Consider the following 17,268-nt stretch of genomic DNA (forward strand, 5'->3'; position numbering starts at 1 on the left):
CTTCTCTAACAGCTTCAAGTCCAAGAAGTTGCCTTTCTCCTACCTCATCCCAATGTAACGGCGATCAACACCTCCTTCCATAAAGTAACTCATAGGGTGACATCCCGATCGTTGACTGGTAGCTATTGTTGTAGGAGAATTCTATCACCGGCAAATACTTACTCCACAATCCTTTGAAATCGAGTACACAAGTGCACAACATATCTTCTAAAATATGTATGGTACGCTCGAACTCACCGTCGATCTGAGGATGAAATGTCATACAAAGACTTAACTTGGTACCCATGGCTTGCTGCAAGCCTCCCCAAAATCTCGATGTAAACACCGATCCTTTATCGGATACTATGGTCTTAAGGATTCCAAGCAGTCGTACTATATCTCGGAGATAAATGTCTGCGTACTGGTCTGTTGTGTACGTAGTCTTGACAAGCAGGAAGTGAGCTGACTTGGTTAGTTTATCTACTACTACCCAAGCCGAGTCATGCTGCTTATTTGTTAGTGGCAATCATGTGAAAAAATCCATGGCAATATCGTCCCACTTCCATTCTGGAATACTAAGCGGTTGCAATAAGCCTGTAGGTCACTGATGTTCTATTTTCACTTGCTGGCATACTAAGCATTTAGACACATACCCTGCTACATCTTTCTTCATTCCTGGCCACCAATACAATGCTTTAAGGTCATGAATCATCTTGTTCGACCCTGGGTGAACTAAGTATGGGGTATTGTGCACTTCTTCTAAAATCTTCATCTTAATCCCATGATCATTCGTCATGCATACCCAGTCCTTATATCTCATGAACCCCTGCCCTGATATAGAGAAATATGTGGCCTTGCCTTCTTTAACTGCAGGTATGTGAGATACTAATGTGTCATCATGCCCTTGTCCGATCCGTATATCTACTAACAGACTTGACTGGATGGACAAGTTAGCCAGTTTACCAATGACTACTTCTATTCTGACATTGATCAGCTCTTGCTGAAGCAGATTTTCTATTCCGACTAACGCTGCTAGATTTTCATAACTCTTCCTGCTTAGTGCATCAGCAACTACGTTTGCTTTTCCCTGGTGGTATAGGATTTTGCAGTCATAATCCTTTACTAATTCTAACCACCTGCGATGCCTCATGTTGAGCTCCTTATGTTGAAAGAAATACTTTAAGCTCTTCTGGTCCATATAAATCTTACATCGTTCTCCATAGAGATAGTGGCGCCAGATTTTTAATGTGAAGACAACCACAGCCAACTCCATATTGTGCGTTGGATAGCGTTGCTCACATTCCTTCAGCTGCCTTGAGGCATAGGCTATTACTTTGTCATTCTACATCAGCACACAACCCAAACCTCGCTTCGACGCATCATAGTAGACTACAGAATTGTCGTTGGGTGTCGGTACACAAAGTACTGGTGCTGAGCATAGCATATCCTTAAGCAACTGGAAGCTCTCTTCACATATGTCCGTCCAGTTGAACTTTTGTTGTTTTCGGGTCAGGTTGGTAAGTGGAGTGGCTATCTTAGAAAAGCCTTCTACAAACCTTCGATAATAGCCTGCTAGCCCAAGAAAACTTCTAACCTCTGACACATTCTTAGGACTTGGCCAATCTTTCACAGTCTCTACCTTAGCTGGTTCTACAACAACTCCATCCTTGGATACTATGTGGCAGAGGAACGCTACTTGCGAAAGTCAAAATTTGCACTTCTTGAACTTGGCGTAATGTTGTTGCTCTTTTAGTCGCAACATGGTCATTCTTAAATGTTCCTCGTGCTCGACATCGTCCTTTGAGTACACTAAAATATCATCGATGAACACTACGACGAATTTGTCCAAGTAATTCTTGAAGACCCGATTCATTAAATCCATAAATGCAGCTGGAGCATTGGTAAGACCAAAAGACATAACTAGAAACTTGTAATGCCCATATCGAGTTCTAAAAGCTATCTTAGGAATATCATCTTCACGTACCTTGAGCTGGTGATACCTGGACCGTAGATCAATCTTTGAAAACAAAGTCGCTCCTCGGAGTTGATCAAACAAGTTATCAATCTGGGGTAGCGGGTACTTATTTTTAATTGTCACCTTATTCAACTCGCATTAATCTATACACATCTGCATGCTTCCGTCCTTCTTCTTCACAAATAGAATCGGTGCTCCCCATGGCGAATGGCTCGTTCTAATGAAACCCAAGTCTAAGAGTTCTTGTAGCTGCATCTTTAACTCCTTGAGTTCGGTAGGTTCCATCTGGTATAGTGCCTTTGAGATAGGCTCGGTGCCCAGTACTAGTTTGATTATGAAGTCAATTTCCCGAGTCGGCGGTAACCCTGGTAAGTCGTCAGGAAATACCTCTAGGAATTCGTTTATGATGCGGACGTCTCCAACCTTTAGTGGTGTTTCCTTCACCACATCCATGTCACTGGCTAAGAATGCATGACATCCTTTCTCTATCATCTGCTGAGCTTTGAGAGATGAAATAAGAGGTGTCTGTAGTCCTAAAACCTCTCCAATAAAACATAGTCTCTAACCGTCAGGAGTCTCGAACGTCATTTGCTTGCGTCTACAGTCGATGGTTGTGCCATGCCTTGCTAGCCAATCCATTCCCAGTATTACGTCGAAGTCTTTGATCTCTAGCTCTATCAGGTCTCCTTCTAGTTCTACGTCCTCAATTTTGATCGGTATGCCTCGTACTATTCGTGATGATAGGACTACTTTGCCCGAAGGCAATTCTGTCACAAACCTAGTTCTAAATTTTCCACAAGGTTTGTCATATTTCTCTAGCATTCCTAATGAGATATACGAGTGTGTTGCTCCCGAATAAAATAATACTGAACATATATTATCGAGGATAGGAATCTGACCTGTGACCACTTTGTTACTAGCTTTAGCTTCTCCCTGGATCAAGGCAAAGACTTTGGTAGGAACCATCTTGTTGTCCCTTTTTTCTTCTTTCTTGAGTTGTAGACATTCTTTCTTTTGATGACCTTCCTGGCCATAATTGTAGCATCCCTTAGTGTTTTCACGACACTCACCTGAATGTTTCTTTTGGCATTTTGAGCACTGCGGGTATTCTACATAACCCGACCTATTGCCTCCATTATTTGTCTGTGCTATTTTGTCATTGTCGGATTGATTGTGGTCGGGATGCCTTCTCTTTTGGCCATTATTGTTGCTATGCTTATGGTTGTTGTTGTGGTTTCGACCATTCTGAGGTTGATTCTACTGTTTAGGTTCAGGCTTACTGGCCTCCTCCTTACTAACATTTTCCTGAAGCCTTTCCGCTTCTATAGCCATTTCTAGAGCATCGATGTAAGAATTGGTTCTAGGATTTGCTAGTTTGACTCCTAGCTCAATCTTTGGTCTGAGTCAACTAACGAACTTGGTGACCATCAAAAAGTCGAATGGGATTAACTCTGGTGCAAACTTGGCAAGTTGGTCGAACTGTCGAGCATACTCTGCTACCGTTAAGTTGCCCTGCTTCAGACTGGTGAACTCTTCTACCCTCGTAGCGATGACTGCAGAGTTATAGTATTTCTTGTGGAACAGCTTCGAAAATCTAGTCCATGTCATGGTGGCGACATCATAAGTCTTCTGAACTAAATCCCACCAAATTATAGCATCCTTCTTTAAAAGAGATGAAATGTAGGATATGCGGTCCGCGTTGCCGAGATTCATGTGTGCTAGGATCGGCTCTACATTCCTGAGCCATTCTTCCGCTTCGAAGGGGTCTGTTGTCCCTTCAAAGTTTGGAGCGTGTTTCTTACGAAACCACTCGTAGATTGGCTCCATGTACTGAGATTGGTAAGGCACATAGTTCGCCATTGGCCATCCCCCATAAGGACCTACTTGATGGCACTACAACAAAACCCCCTTTCAATAACACATCATTATAATACTATTAAAAAAGTATTATAGTATATATAAAGTAAATGAGTAAAGTAACATGCGGAAAATGAAAAAAAAAAAAGCGGCAAATTTTCCTTCTCATTTTCCCTATCTCGGACCGAACCAGTCTTCATCTCTTTCTCTCTCTGTCTCATTTTCCCCTATATTCATACAAAATTTTATGATCGACGACAATGGTTCCCAACCACCTTGCTCCATCGTTCGAACCCCCAACTTGGATCGTCAAGTTCTTCCAACACTGTCCTCCAAAGAAGATGAGGATATTATTAAATCAGTAGTGGAGGGTAAGGTGTCGTCCTACTCGCTAGAGTCCAAGATCGGAGACTGTAAGAGAGCTGCCATGATTCGACGTGAGGCGCTTCAGAGGACGTCGGGAAGGTCGCTCCAGGGTTTGCCTTTGGAAGGGTTCGATTACGAATCTATTCTGGGGCAGTGCTGCAAAATGCCTATTAGGTACGTCCAAATTTCGGTGGGGATCGCGGGTCCGTTGTTGCTCGATGGGTTCGAGTATTCGGTGCTGATGGCAACTACGGAGGGTTGTTTGATTGCGAGTACAAACAGAGGTTGCAAGGCTATCCATTTGTCTGGTGGGGCTACCAGCATGTTGTTGAGGGACGGCATGACCAGAACACCGGTTGTGAGATTTAATTCCGCCAAGAGAGCTTCCGAGTTGAAGTTCTTCTTGGAGGACCCTAAAAAATTTGAGACAATTTCCATCATCTTTAACAGGTTAGTCTATGCTTCATAAATATCATATGTATATATCTAAAGTTTTATCTATTGTTTGTGGTTTTGGTGATTGAAATTTTAACACGGAGATCGATATCATGTTTTTTTTTTCTTTCTCTAATTTAATATAAATTTGAGTAATAAAGCATGAAGCTGAATCTGAGGATCCGAAAGTATTAAAAGTAAATAAATAAAGAAAGAAAGAATAGAAAAATCACGTAAAGGTTGAATCTTTCGTCAATATACAGCCATGAAGTTTCTTTCAAATGTCATGTAAGTCTTTTGGTCAACCAAACTACTAGATTGTGGGATTCTTTTGCCAATTTAAATGACCGAAACCATATGAAAGTACTTGGTCAATGTATTTGGAGGACTTTGTCTTTGTTGCAAACCATGTGTTCGACAAAATTCCTTGAAGAGTGTTGAAAGCTTGTTAAAATGCCTTAAAGTGTTATATTAGATTGTGGGATTCTTGCATTATGTGTTTGATAGATTAGCATACTTGTTATTCTTTCTTTTTCCAAGTTTACTGTAGTTATTGTTTTCTTATTGTTTCTGTATAATCTTTGTAATTTCAGAAAATTGAGAAGGAGAATCTTGCACAAGAACTTATGACTAATCTATGGCTTACAATTAACTTGTGTATTTTCATTGTTATTTTTTAATTCTGTCAACATGTTTCATATAAAAGAAAAATTAGGACAATCATCATTTGTTCACTGAGAAAGTATATCATGCCATTTCACAATTGGATGGTTCAAATATAGGCAATAAACTTTGGTAGTTGCTGAATGGAGAAAGAAAATAAAATGTTTTTTCTACTTGTTTTCGAAGTTGAGAGAACATTTAGTCTATTCTGTCTAGACTCCTGGAGGAGCTATTTCTAGTGATTATAGATGTTTCGAAATCAAACCTTGAACATATGGCATTCTCCTTTTCTAGAATTTAAATGGAATATGTGAGTGAAAATTATTCTTTGACTCTAATAAAAGGTCAATTTTCTTTCGTTTGTTGTATTACTAACCTTTTTGTTTGCTATTCTGAGAAGTCGTTATGCTTTTGTTTTGAAACAGTGGTTATGCATGGCTTGAGGTCCTTACAGGTGAGTGTTCATCTTTTCTATTTTTGTTATATATATATATATATATATATCTTGGAACTCTGCATTTGGCGTATAAATGTAGTATCTGATTTGCTAGTTTGCTCTTATTAGTTCATTACTAGCTAGTACTTTTGCTATCTTTTAAATTAAATAGTCTGGTTTCTTTCACTAGTTGTAGAAACAATTAAAAATCACTATTTCTTTTCCTCTAAAATATATGAATTATTATGTTATCGTGGAAGGATTTCTATGCTTGATTTGCATATATGTCATACAGGAAGCCTTTAATGGGCTATTAAAGATGGTGCTCTTTTGTTTTATTGGCTTATTGCTTATATTGATGACAATGGATAGCAGTGTTATAGAAGGTTATTTTTCATCCTAGTAAAAGTAGTTTTTCTGCACGTTATCTTGGAACTTCTCCTAGCACAAGTTTCCTTTTAAGACAAGCTATGAAATGATGAGCTAATTGCTTTATGTTAATATTTTTTCTGTAGTTGATTGGAGTAAATGACATACATACATTTTTTTTCAGTAGGATGTGAAGCCAATGATCTCCAATGATCATGTATATATTCTTCAACTATTTAGCATGTGCACTTTTGCATTGAGACAGGTATTTATTAGTTTGTGGTTGGATACTCTCTTTCATATTTTAGGCATGTCGTGGCCTCTTAGTTGATTCCTTTTCAAAGGGTTAGATTAATTAATCAAAAATCTTTTATAATACTAATTTGCACCGGGGACAATATATGTACTTTTAAGTAGTTTTTTTTTTGACATTATACAGTTTTTTTTAAGAGATTAGTTGGTTGTACTGGTAGAAAGTTAAAAAATAGATATTGTATTGTTACCTTCTTTAACAACACATAGGATAAATTCTGGTTTCTTGAACTGCAAGTAAAATAGAATATGCCAAATCTGCAGTCATATTCATCAGTTAGGTACCTTAATCCAATTATGATTTTCCATTATGTCATATTTTATATATTTCTTTGAAGTAGAACCTGTTTTATGGTCTCTACAGAGATTTCTTTGTATTAACTAGAGTTTTCCAATTTTCTCAGGAAATCAAATCCTTGTTTCCTGCCGATTGCAGTCCATTCTAAGCTAGTTTTGGAAATAGAGATACAGATGAAGTTAGCTACCTTAAGGTCGGAATTCCACTAGGAAAAATCTTCATTATCAATCCCAAGGTAAACAATACAAGGTCTATAGATGTCTCATAATTCATAATTCCAAATCTCTTTCTAATGTTCTAATCTTGTCATAGGGAGAGGTTGTTGTTAACCGTTGTGTTGACACATAATCATACAAATCAATTCATGCTCTTGTTAACAGCATGTTTCCATCCACGAGTTCTTCCGAGCAGGTTCGGCTTCTATTACCATGTCCTATTCTGTTGTTGTGACTTCTTTGCATAGGATTAGACAAAATTAAAACACCAAAGCTGGTGTTATCGCTAACCTTCAATCCTCACATATCTCTAAAGTTCTTTGTCATCATGATGGTTGAATGTTGAAGGTCATTTTACAGAGCCACAGAAAGTTGAATCATGATCCATGCATCATCCTTACCTCACTGAATTATGTCTTTAAATTTGGTGTCTACACCAACAACTATTTGGCTTCATGGGAATGACTAGATTCCAATTATTACAGGAGGATTACAATTCATGGAATTTTTGGAGGTTGCCACCTCCCTCTATGGATATCTGAAGGTACAAATCAATAGCATACATTTTTTAACCCTATTGAAATGGAGTGCGCGGTTGGCAATTTTGTACAAAACCATAAGGTATTTATATATATATTATCAGGCTCATTCTGATTAAGCTCATTACCAAATTTAAACATGGTTTTCAATAACATAGTTAACATTCATTGGAGGCTCATGTTTTTTTATCAATTTGTGCCTTCTCAAAGAATCATTCTTCATAATAAAGTAAGCTATGTTCAAACACAATTGAATAGTCTATTAATAATCAGGTAGATACCGGACAAACAGAATTTTTGTGCAACAAATCATACAGGAACATACCTAAGGCTCTTGTTTTTCTTATAATCATACATTACTAGATTGATTGAATGTGTATTGATCATATCGTGGAACTGAATTTATGAGTAAACCAAAATTGTACATAGAATCATAAACTTAGTTGATGATTGAACTATAACTTAAACACAGTAAAAGAAAACTCAACACAATTATACAACAGATCACACCGTGGTATAATAGGATCAACATAATAGATTTTATAAACTCTACAGAAATGTCACTACAATTTGCCAGAGGCAACTTTAAGAACACAGACATTTTGATATTTTAGAAAAAAAATTCGTTTAACTGAAACCAACATTTTGATATTTCAGAAGAAAATTCGTTTCTATTGCAGCAAAAAAAAATGCTCATCAGCAAACTAGAATGGTGGTTTGAGAAGTTACAAGTAAAACAAGAGAGTGAAAGAGGTATTAACAATAAAGACAACGTTTTCATTCATGAGGAATATAGTTTGAGAAAGTTAAAAGACTTATTAAGAACATGGAATTGAGACTAGGATTCAAATTCTTAGCCACACCAATCAATGATTCAAATTCTATGTTCTCAGCTTTTCTAAGAGCCAGCATAAAAAAAGAAAACACATGATATAAGAGACAAAGATGCTATAATAAAATCAAAACATAAAATTTTGGTGTATTTATTGATCACCTGAGTAACAAAGTTATTGAGCTACTACAGAAGCAATCAATAAATAGGATGCTTATGATGAATACAAAAAATTTCCTTTTCATGATAAAGAAAATCAAGAACAATTAACTCAAATCACCAATATATTGTTCTTCTTCATAGACAGAAAAGTATTGCTCATCCTCATCAGCTACTAGCAAAAAAAAATCTTATATGCAACCAATATTACATGTGAAAATTCTGTACTAAAACACCACCTTCAGACTTGCAATTTAATGGAGTTACATAGAAACCAAAATGACCAAAAATACCAAAATAACAATCTGTAATGAAATATAATTTATGTTTTATTCATCAGAATTAGCTTTTGAATTCAAGTGCAAAGGAAGACTTGCTGGTTCCATCTCTAATCGAAAAAACAAGAATGTGACAGAAGTTGCCATACCTCATTAACTTTTGGGGTTGACCATTCTGAAAACACAAAACAAAAAAGTGCAATAAATCAGTTAGCTAAATGGACAAATATACTAGCAAACTAAACCACCTGTACAAAAATAACAACTTTTACCATAAAAAAACCCTTAATAAAGAAAATGGTTCAGTTTTTCCCCTAAACAAAAAGGTCTCTTCATACAGCCCTATCAAGAAAGTGATGCTGACTCAAGTCCAAAGGTCTAGACCTTGTCAAAAGTAATATTATATTTAATTAACTCCTATGATGAGCCACCAATTATATATAATATCATTCATTATTTATTTTTATTACACTGATTATCCTAAATCTCAAGCTCTTCCTGCAAGAATTATAGAGCAATAAAATTATTACATATTAAAACAATGTCAACTGTAACTTCTTAGCCACACCAATCAATGATTCAAATTCTATGTTCTCAGCTTTTTTAAGAGCCAGCATAAAAAAAGAAAACACATGATATAAGAGACAGAGATGTTATAATAAAATCAAAACATAAAATTTTGTTGTATTTATTGATCACTTGAGTGACAGAGTTATTGAGCTACTACAGAAGCAATCAATAAATAGGATGCTTATGATGAATACAAAAAATTTCCTTTTCATGATAAAGAAAATCGAGAACAATTAACTCAAATCACCAATATATTGTTCTTCTTCATAGACAGAAAAGTATTGCTCATCCTCATCAGCTACTAGCCAAAAAAATCTTATATGCAGCCAATATTACATGTGATAATTCTGTACTAAAACACCACCTTCAGACTTGCAATTTAATGGAGTTACATAGAAACCAAAATGACCAAAAATACCAAAATAACAATCTGTAATGAAATATAATTTCTGTTCTATTCATCAGAATTAGCTTTTGAATTCAAGTGCAAAGGAAGACTTGCTGGTTCCATCTCTAATCGAAAAAACAAGAATGTGACAGAAGTTGCCATACCTCATTAACTTTTGGGGTTGACCATTCCGAAAACACAAAACAAAAAAGTGCAATAAATCAGTTAGCTAAATGGACAAATATACTAGCAAACTAAACCACCTGTACAAAAATAACAACTTTTACCATCAAAAAACCCTTAATAAAGAAAATGGTTCAGTTTTTCCCCTAAACAAAAAGGTCTCTTCATACAGCCCTGTCAAGAAAGTGATGCTGACTCAAGTCCAAAGGTCTAGACCTTGTCAAAAGTAATATTATATTTAATTAACTCCTATGATGAGCCACCAATTATATATAATATCATTCATTATTTATTTTTATTACATTGATTATCCTAAATCTCAAGTTCTTCCTGCAAGAATTATAGAGCAATAAAATTATTACATATTAAAACAATGTCAACTGTAACTTCTTAGCCACACCAATCAATGATTCAAATTCTATGTTCTCAGCTTTTCTAAGAGCCAGCATAAAAAAAAGAAAACACATGATATAAGAGACAGAGATGCTATAATAAAATCAAAACATAAAATTTTGGTGTATTTATTGATCACCTGAGTGACAGAGTTATTGAGCTACTGTAGAAGCAATCAATAAATAGGATGCTTATGATGAATACGAAAATTTTCCTTTTCATGATAAAGAAAATCGAGAACAATTAACTCAAATCACCAATATACTCAAAAAACAACCAATGTCTTATAATTTAGTGTATGGTTTCTTTGTTTGCTTTGGTGTAGTTGTGAATTCATTATTTTGTATATGGTGTCCTTTCTTGGATATAATTTCCATAGCATTTTTCTTGAAGTAATTTGTGATGCTAGATAATAACAACAAAATATTTCTTTGTTTATTTTGCAGATGTGACAAGCGAAGTAGAAAAGGATACTTAATTTTGAAGGCTTTGTGTTGGGCAACTGTAGAACATTTTGTGTTGAAAGTAGTAACTTGTCACTATGTTGAATATTTAAGACTCCTTGAATACTTAAAGAACATTTTGTTGTTGATGACAGTGTTGAATGTTTTAAACTAATTTGTGGATTGTTAATACAATGTTGAATGTTTTTACTTTTTGTTATTTGAAATTCAAGTTCATTTGAGGATGGTAGTATATATTAGAGAGCTAATTTTAATTATATAAAAAAAATTAAATATAATAGAATAAATTAGTGTTATAAAAATGAAATGTATAATGAGAATTTCAACTTGTATAAATATTAAAATAATACGAAAAATTGTGTTATAATATCTATTACAATAACACTTTTTATGCAAAGAATTGTGTTATGCAAACTTCATTATATAACACAAATAATGTGTTATACTAAGGTGTATTATAACACAAATAATGTGTTATACTAAGGTGTAGTATAACACAAAAAATGTGTTATACTAAAGTGTAGTATAACACAAATTTAAAAGTATTGAAATGTGTTATATAATCGACTATAAATAACATAATTAAACACTTATCTAGTCATTAAAATAACACAGAAAGTGTGTTATCGTTGACAGTATAATAACACATCTGTATAACAATGATAAAGTGTTATGTAAAGTACCTTGACCTACGATAACATAGTCGGTCTTAACACATCAAAAAGTGTTATGGTATGTTTTGATAACACATTTTCAGTGTTATTAAAAGCATTTTTTCTTGTAGTGTTGGGTGCTTGAGCCATTTGCTGAGGCTGCGGTTGCGCTTGGGAGGTTGAGGCTGAGTTTGAGTCTGTGGCTATGGCTGACCTTGTTGTCATTGTTGCTGCAGCAATTCTTCCACTTGTTGTCATAGCCTGACAATTTCAGAGGTGTTGTTAATCGGAGGTGGTGGTGCACTTCCGTTAGCAGCAGTATTGGTAACACGCGCTCCCCTTCTGCGAACTGGAGGGGCTTCACTAGTCTCATGGGCAGCGCCAGAGGCATTGGTGTTCGTGCAAGCAAGCCTTTTGAGCAACATCTTCAGTAGAGTTCTAATAGTCGAGAAAAACATGTTAGAACTTACTCTAATAGGCTCTAAGGAAAATTTTAATCTAAGCAAACATAACTCGGACCTATTAGTAATGATTTCTTATGAAAAATTATATAAGCCTTCTTTATAATTAGGGTGTGTTTCTATACTTAGAAAAAGAAGCCATCTTTATTATTTTTAAAGTGAGTTTTTAATCATCCTATATGACTTAATTCTCAGGCTCGAAACTCGTCGTTGTTCCAAAGTTAACCATATTGAAGGAGGGCTGGGATTAGTAAAATCGTTCCCACTACTATGGCCCCCTAAACTCTCAATATAGAACTAGGACCATTGATTTGTATCCACCTTCACCGAACTTGGTCATTATCTATTAAATTTATTATTTATTATGATTGTAAATAAAATCAAACTCATACATGTTATCAAAAATAACAACAATATTCATTTGGGAAAAGGTTTTCACTAAGTACAATCATAAATGCAAAATTAATAAATAAATAAATAAACTAACATAACTAGGGTGAATCTAAAAATCAAGATCTTCTACATCTGACCCTTCACCTAACATATCTCTTCATACTCATCATTATCTTGAGCCTCAAAATTTCCTCGAGGAAGATTCATAAAGATTCTATGTTTTTCTCATTCGTGAATTGAAATTCCAACTTAGAGGTGAACCTAAGTATGCGAAAATAATATCTCATGGCTACTGGTAAATCATCTTCATCATCTATAGTTTCCCATATTTCTTCTAAAGTTGAAATTACATAAGGAAAATCTTTAAAAACCCTAATTACTAAGACAAATTGCTCCGTAGATCTCATCATAATTTGCTTAGTAGTCTGAAGATGGACTATCTCCTTGTGGAATAAGATTAATCTTTGAGTCATTCTTTCTAACACTCCTATTGTATTCCTTGGCTCTCTAATCCTTTTCAATGCCTTAATGGCTCGAATATCCTCATAGGTCAAGGCTCCATCCATTCTTAACTGAAAACATAAGGGCTAAAACGTTAGCTATAAACATAAACATAATAACAATAACATAAACACTTACATTGGCGATTAGATTCAGAGCTTGAGCGTGTGTATCAAGGAGAACTTCATGCATATGAACTGTTGCTCTGATACCAACTATAATGACCTAACTATTTCTAAGACCTTGGACCATTAAAACTACTATACATAGCTACTATTTTGGGAAACATACATAAGAAACAACATAACTTTATTTAAAACCCCAAAATAAATATTGTGCAAAATACAAAATAAAATAATAAATATAAAATACGGTATGGGTACCTATTGTTTAATACATAAAAACATAACTTAAATCAATTGTTTAAATACTAATTGTCGAATTACATTAAAACATAATTTAAAAGACTTAAAGATAATGTCATCCTCGATCGACACGCAGTCCATTCAATATTCATTTTCCTGCATCAAGCTAAAAATAAAGAAGTGAGCCTAAGGCCCAACAAGGAAAATCTACTAACAACATATGACATAAATCATAAACATAGGAATTTATCATAAACATATACTATAAAAACATATATCATATAGGACTACAATATTAATGGCCATTAACTCATTAACATGCCATGTGATAAAACCATCTAAGTTCTCTGTCTACTAATCGAGGTAGGTTAGATCACATAGTAGTATATGATAACCCATCTAGGTCCTCTGTCTATTAATTGAGGTAGTAAAAATCATAACTCTAACCCATGAAAATGACAAAAATTCTTGGGGTTTTCTATCAAAGCAACTATAAGCCCCAAGCGACATAAAATATCAGGGTTTGCTATCTAAGCAACTATAAGCCCCAAGTGACTACAAAACATATTTATATATATACATATCATAGCATAAAACATATCATAACATAAACATAAAAACACATATAATCTAACCTATTTTCCTTACCAAAAACCGGGATATTTGGGAACAAGAACGGGATTAGAACACTCCTAAAAACCAACAGTAAGAATGGTGAGTTTCTAAAGAAAATAGATGAAAAGAAAACTAAACCATCAAAGAAGAAACTTATCGAGAAGAACCTTAAGTTTTCAAGAAACTTAAACACCTAACCAAGGATTATAAACAAGAGTTAAGATCTGAAAAGAAAATAAAATAAAACTAAAGAACCATAAAGAACTAAACTTAGGGATAAGAATACCTTGAATGATCTTATGAATTGATCTAAACCTCGATACCAAAATCTCACTATATCTCACTTCCCAAGTGTTTAGAAAAGCTTAGAATGATAAAGCTTTTAACCCAAAACCCAATTGTTTCTCTCTATAGTAATCTTAGCAACTTGGAGGCTCTGAACAAATGCTTGAAAAATGAAGAAAATGGCTGAGTACTAGGTCCTATTTATAGAGTTCAAGGAGTGAAACTAACCCGCTTTAATTTGAATAAATAAATGAATATAAAATGAAAAAGATTTGAATTTTCGTTCAACAGATGCCCAAAACTCGATCAAAATCGTTCAAAGGCAGGTCTAAGAGGTTAAGGGATGTTTTAAGCTCGGATTCCATGGAGTTCAAAAATGCAAGGGTGGGGTCGATATATCGCCCCCTATTGGCGATATATCACCTCCCATATGATCCCGAGCCTCTGTGGTTTTGGTCGTGCGAAGTCGACGTGTTTTCTGTATCTCCCATAGGCGACATATCGGCCATATAGCTGCGATATATCGGCATACGTTGATATATGAAACACATATTTGCACTTTTCAGCATATTTTGAATTGATAAAACAACTTTGACTAAGTCTAAATGTGATCCTTACAGTTTCTGGAATATTCTAAAGCTTCTAGATCTTTCTTTTAATTAAACTATTCATCATAATACTTAAATCCTTAATAAACATGATTATGACAAGTGTCACATTCTTAATAATTCTATCTAAATCTTAGATTATAATAAATAATATTTCTAGGACCAGCAATATTAATCAAACCTTATGTTATAATTAATATTTCTAAACTATAGGTTAAGCTTATAAAATCCATAACTGTTGCTATGAGTTTCCAACTAAGTCCCGGCTTGTACCAAAATCCACGGAAACTAACATACTACAACTACTACTATCTAGATAAGTAAACTTATGGGACACTACACTGTCGAAAGATTGCAAGGAAATAGGGTGTGTTGGGAAGAAACGGCGACGAAAACAGAGCAGCTGTCGAAGGAGTTCGTCGACAAATTCGGACATTAAAAGCTCTCTTTATAGCTCTGATTGTTTTGAACGCGTAAAATTGCAAATGAAAATCTGGGGGCATTTATAGAGCCAAAAGCACATTTCTTGATCCGACGGTTCAGGATGATTTCCCCCATCTAACATGCATGGATTACGCAGGGGCTTTAATTTGCCCACTCGAGTATTGGATCGCGGATTCGCCAGATCGTGATCCACGCCATCCCAATCCAACGGTCCAAGAAAGGAAAATTAAAAAAAATTCCCATCCGACGGTCCCAATTGATGCAGAAATATTAAATAATCCACTTGATTACCCTATAGACATCACTCGTACCGATGGGATGCCTCAGAATTTACGCTGACGATTGGTACCTAACACAATAACCAAGAGATTTTCTCCAAATCTATCAGGAATGAGTAATATTGACGCACCAATTATAGGGAAACACGTACAGGTAGCGTGATGAAGTTGAAATGTTGGGGGTCTCCCAAGCGTCCTTGATGTAAATGAACTCGCCTCTTGGTAAACGAACCAAGCAGTTAGGATTCGATCGGGGATATTGGCACAAACGCTTCTCATGCGAGTTTACATCGAGCAGTCCCTCACGAAGATGGACCTGATTTTTGGGGAACAAATGGGGACACCGAAAATTGATCCGAAAAGTGAAGCCAGCCTCCACTGCGTGAACACAAATAAAGGCTTGGGGTGTAAATTTTATCCTCATTTCCTCCCTGCAAACGTGGCCCCATACACTGTAATGACCCTACTATTTCTAAGACATTGGACCATTAAAACTACTAGACATAGCTACTATTTTTTAGAAGACATACATAAGAAATATTCATCGCTTCATTAAAACTCTAAAATAGTTATTGTATCAATAACATAAAAGTGTAAAATAAATGTGATAGGGTATGGGATCCCATTGTTTATAAAACATAACTTTAAATACTAGTTGTGGAATTACAAAAGAAACATAATTCAAAAGACTAATAAATAACGTCGTCCTCGATCAACACACAGCCCATTCAATCCATTCATCCTTAACACACAAGCCAAGCTACCAAGAATCCTTCTGCCTTCATAGTCATTTTCCTGCATTACACTAAAAATAAAGGAGTGAGCCTAATGCCCAACAAGGAAAATCTACTAACAATCATATAACATAAACATAAGACTACATCAAACACTATAAAACATATGACTATAAACATATATTACATAAGACTAAAATTGGCCAACATAAATTCTTAGGGCTTGTTAGCTAAGCAAGCCATATGCCCATAAATTGTTGGGGCTTGCTAGCTAAGCAAGTCATATGCCCATAAATTATTGGGGCTTGCTAGATAAATAAGTCATATGCCCAAGGACTATAAAACATATTCTTGGGGCTTGCTATATAAACAAGTAATATTCCCAAGGACTATAAGACATACTAAACATATACATAACATAAACGTATTATCACATAAACATATCATAACATATAAGCACATAAAGTCTATCCTATTTTCCTGACCAAAAATCCAAGATATTTGGGAACAAGAACGGGATTAGAACTCCTATAAACCAACAGTAAAATGGTGAGAATCTAAAGAAGAAGATGATGAATATGAGTACTAAACAATCAAGAAGAAACTTACTATAACGCCCCACGTCACTATGGCTGCTTCCTGGAATGACGACTGGCCCTACAAACCAACACCAATCTTTCCAGTGTGCATTGTCCTCACTCGCACACTTCCTGGGAAAACTTCCCAGGAGGTCACCCATCTTGAGATTACTCCAAGTCAAGCACGCTTAACTTTGGAGTTCTCAAGTGATGGGCTACCGAAAAGAATATGCATCTTGTTGATATAGGTAGTACCCATCAATCCATTTAAGCCATCTTAAACTGTGTAGTCCCATACCTACATAGTCTTAGAATCATCACACTTGACCTTCCCCACGCGGTGTGGGATTGCACAGCTTTTTACCCGGTCTTTCCCCCTGCGAATCACGGGATTTAGACTATCACACTCACCAAGAAGGACCTTAAGTTTCAAGAACTTAAATACCTAATCAAAAATCAATAACAAGAGTTAGGACCTGAATAAAGTGAACTATAGAAAACTATAATCATATAGAACTGAACTTAGGAATAAAAATACCTTGAATGACCTTATGGATTGGTCTAAACCTCAACACCGAAATCACACTATTTCTCACTTCCCAAGTGTTTAGAAAGCTTAGAATGATAAAGCTTTTCTCCCAA

The 17,268-nt window shown here is 35.2% G+C and overlaps 1 protein-coding gene across 1 annotated transcript; it reads left to right on the forward strand.

Annotated features, from left to right (window-relative positions):
• Positions 1 to 3,935: 3,935 nt before the first annotated feature.
• LOC133785045 (3-hydroxy-3-methylglutaryl-coenzyme A reductase 3-like) lies at positions 3,936 to 5,242 on the forward strand. The gene is made up of 2 exons (XM_062224306.1): positions 3,936 to 4,627; positions 5,206 to 5,242. Exons 1-2 carry the CDS (start codon positions 3,936 to 3,938, stop codon positions 5,240 to 5,242), a joined length of 729 nt encoding a protein of 242 aa, XP_062080290.1.
• Positions 5,243 to 17,268: the final 12,026 nt, after the last annotated feature.

The sequence above is a fragment of the Humulus lupulus genome, chromosome 6 (genome assembly GCF_963169125.1).
Source record: "Humulus lupulus chromosome 6, drHumLupu1.1, whole genome shotgun sequence".
In the NCBI taxonomy this organism is placed as follows: domain Eukaryota; kingdom Viridiplantae; phylum Streptophyta; class Magnoliopsida; order Rosales; family Cannabaceae; genus Humulus; species Humulus lupulus.

Bases quoted from the DNA above. Each gene is read 5' to 3' on its own strand.
- LOC133785045 (XM_062224306.1), top strand. From the start codon at position 3,936: ATGCGGAAAATGAAAAAAAAAAAAGCGGCAAATTTTCCTTCTCATTTT. The intron at 4,628-5,205 runs GTTAGTCTATGC...TTGTAATTTCAG, and splicing joins ATTTCCATCATCTTTAACAG to AAAATTGAGAAGGAGAATCT.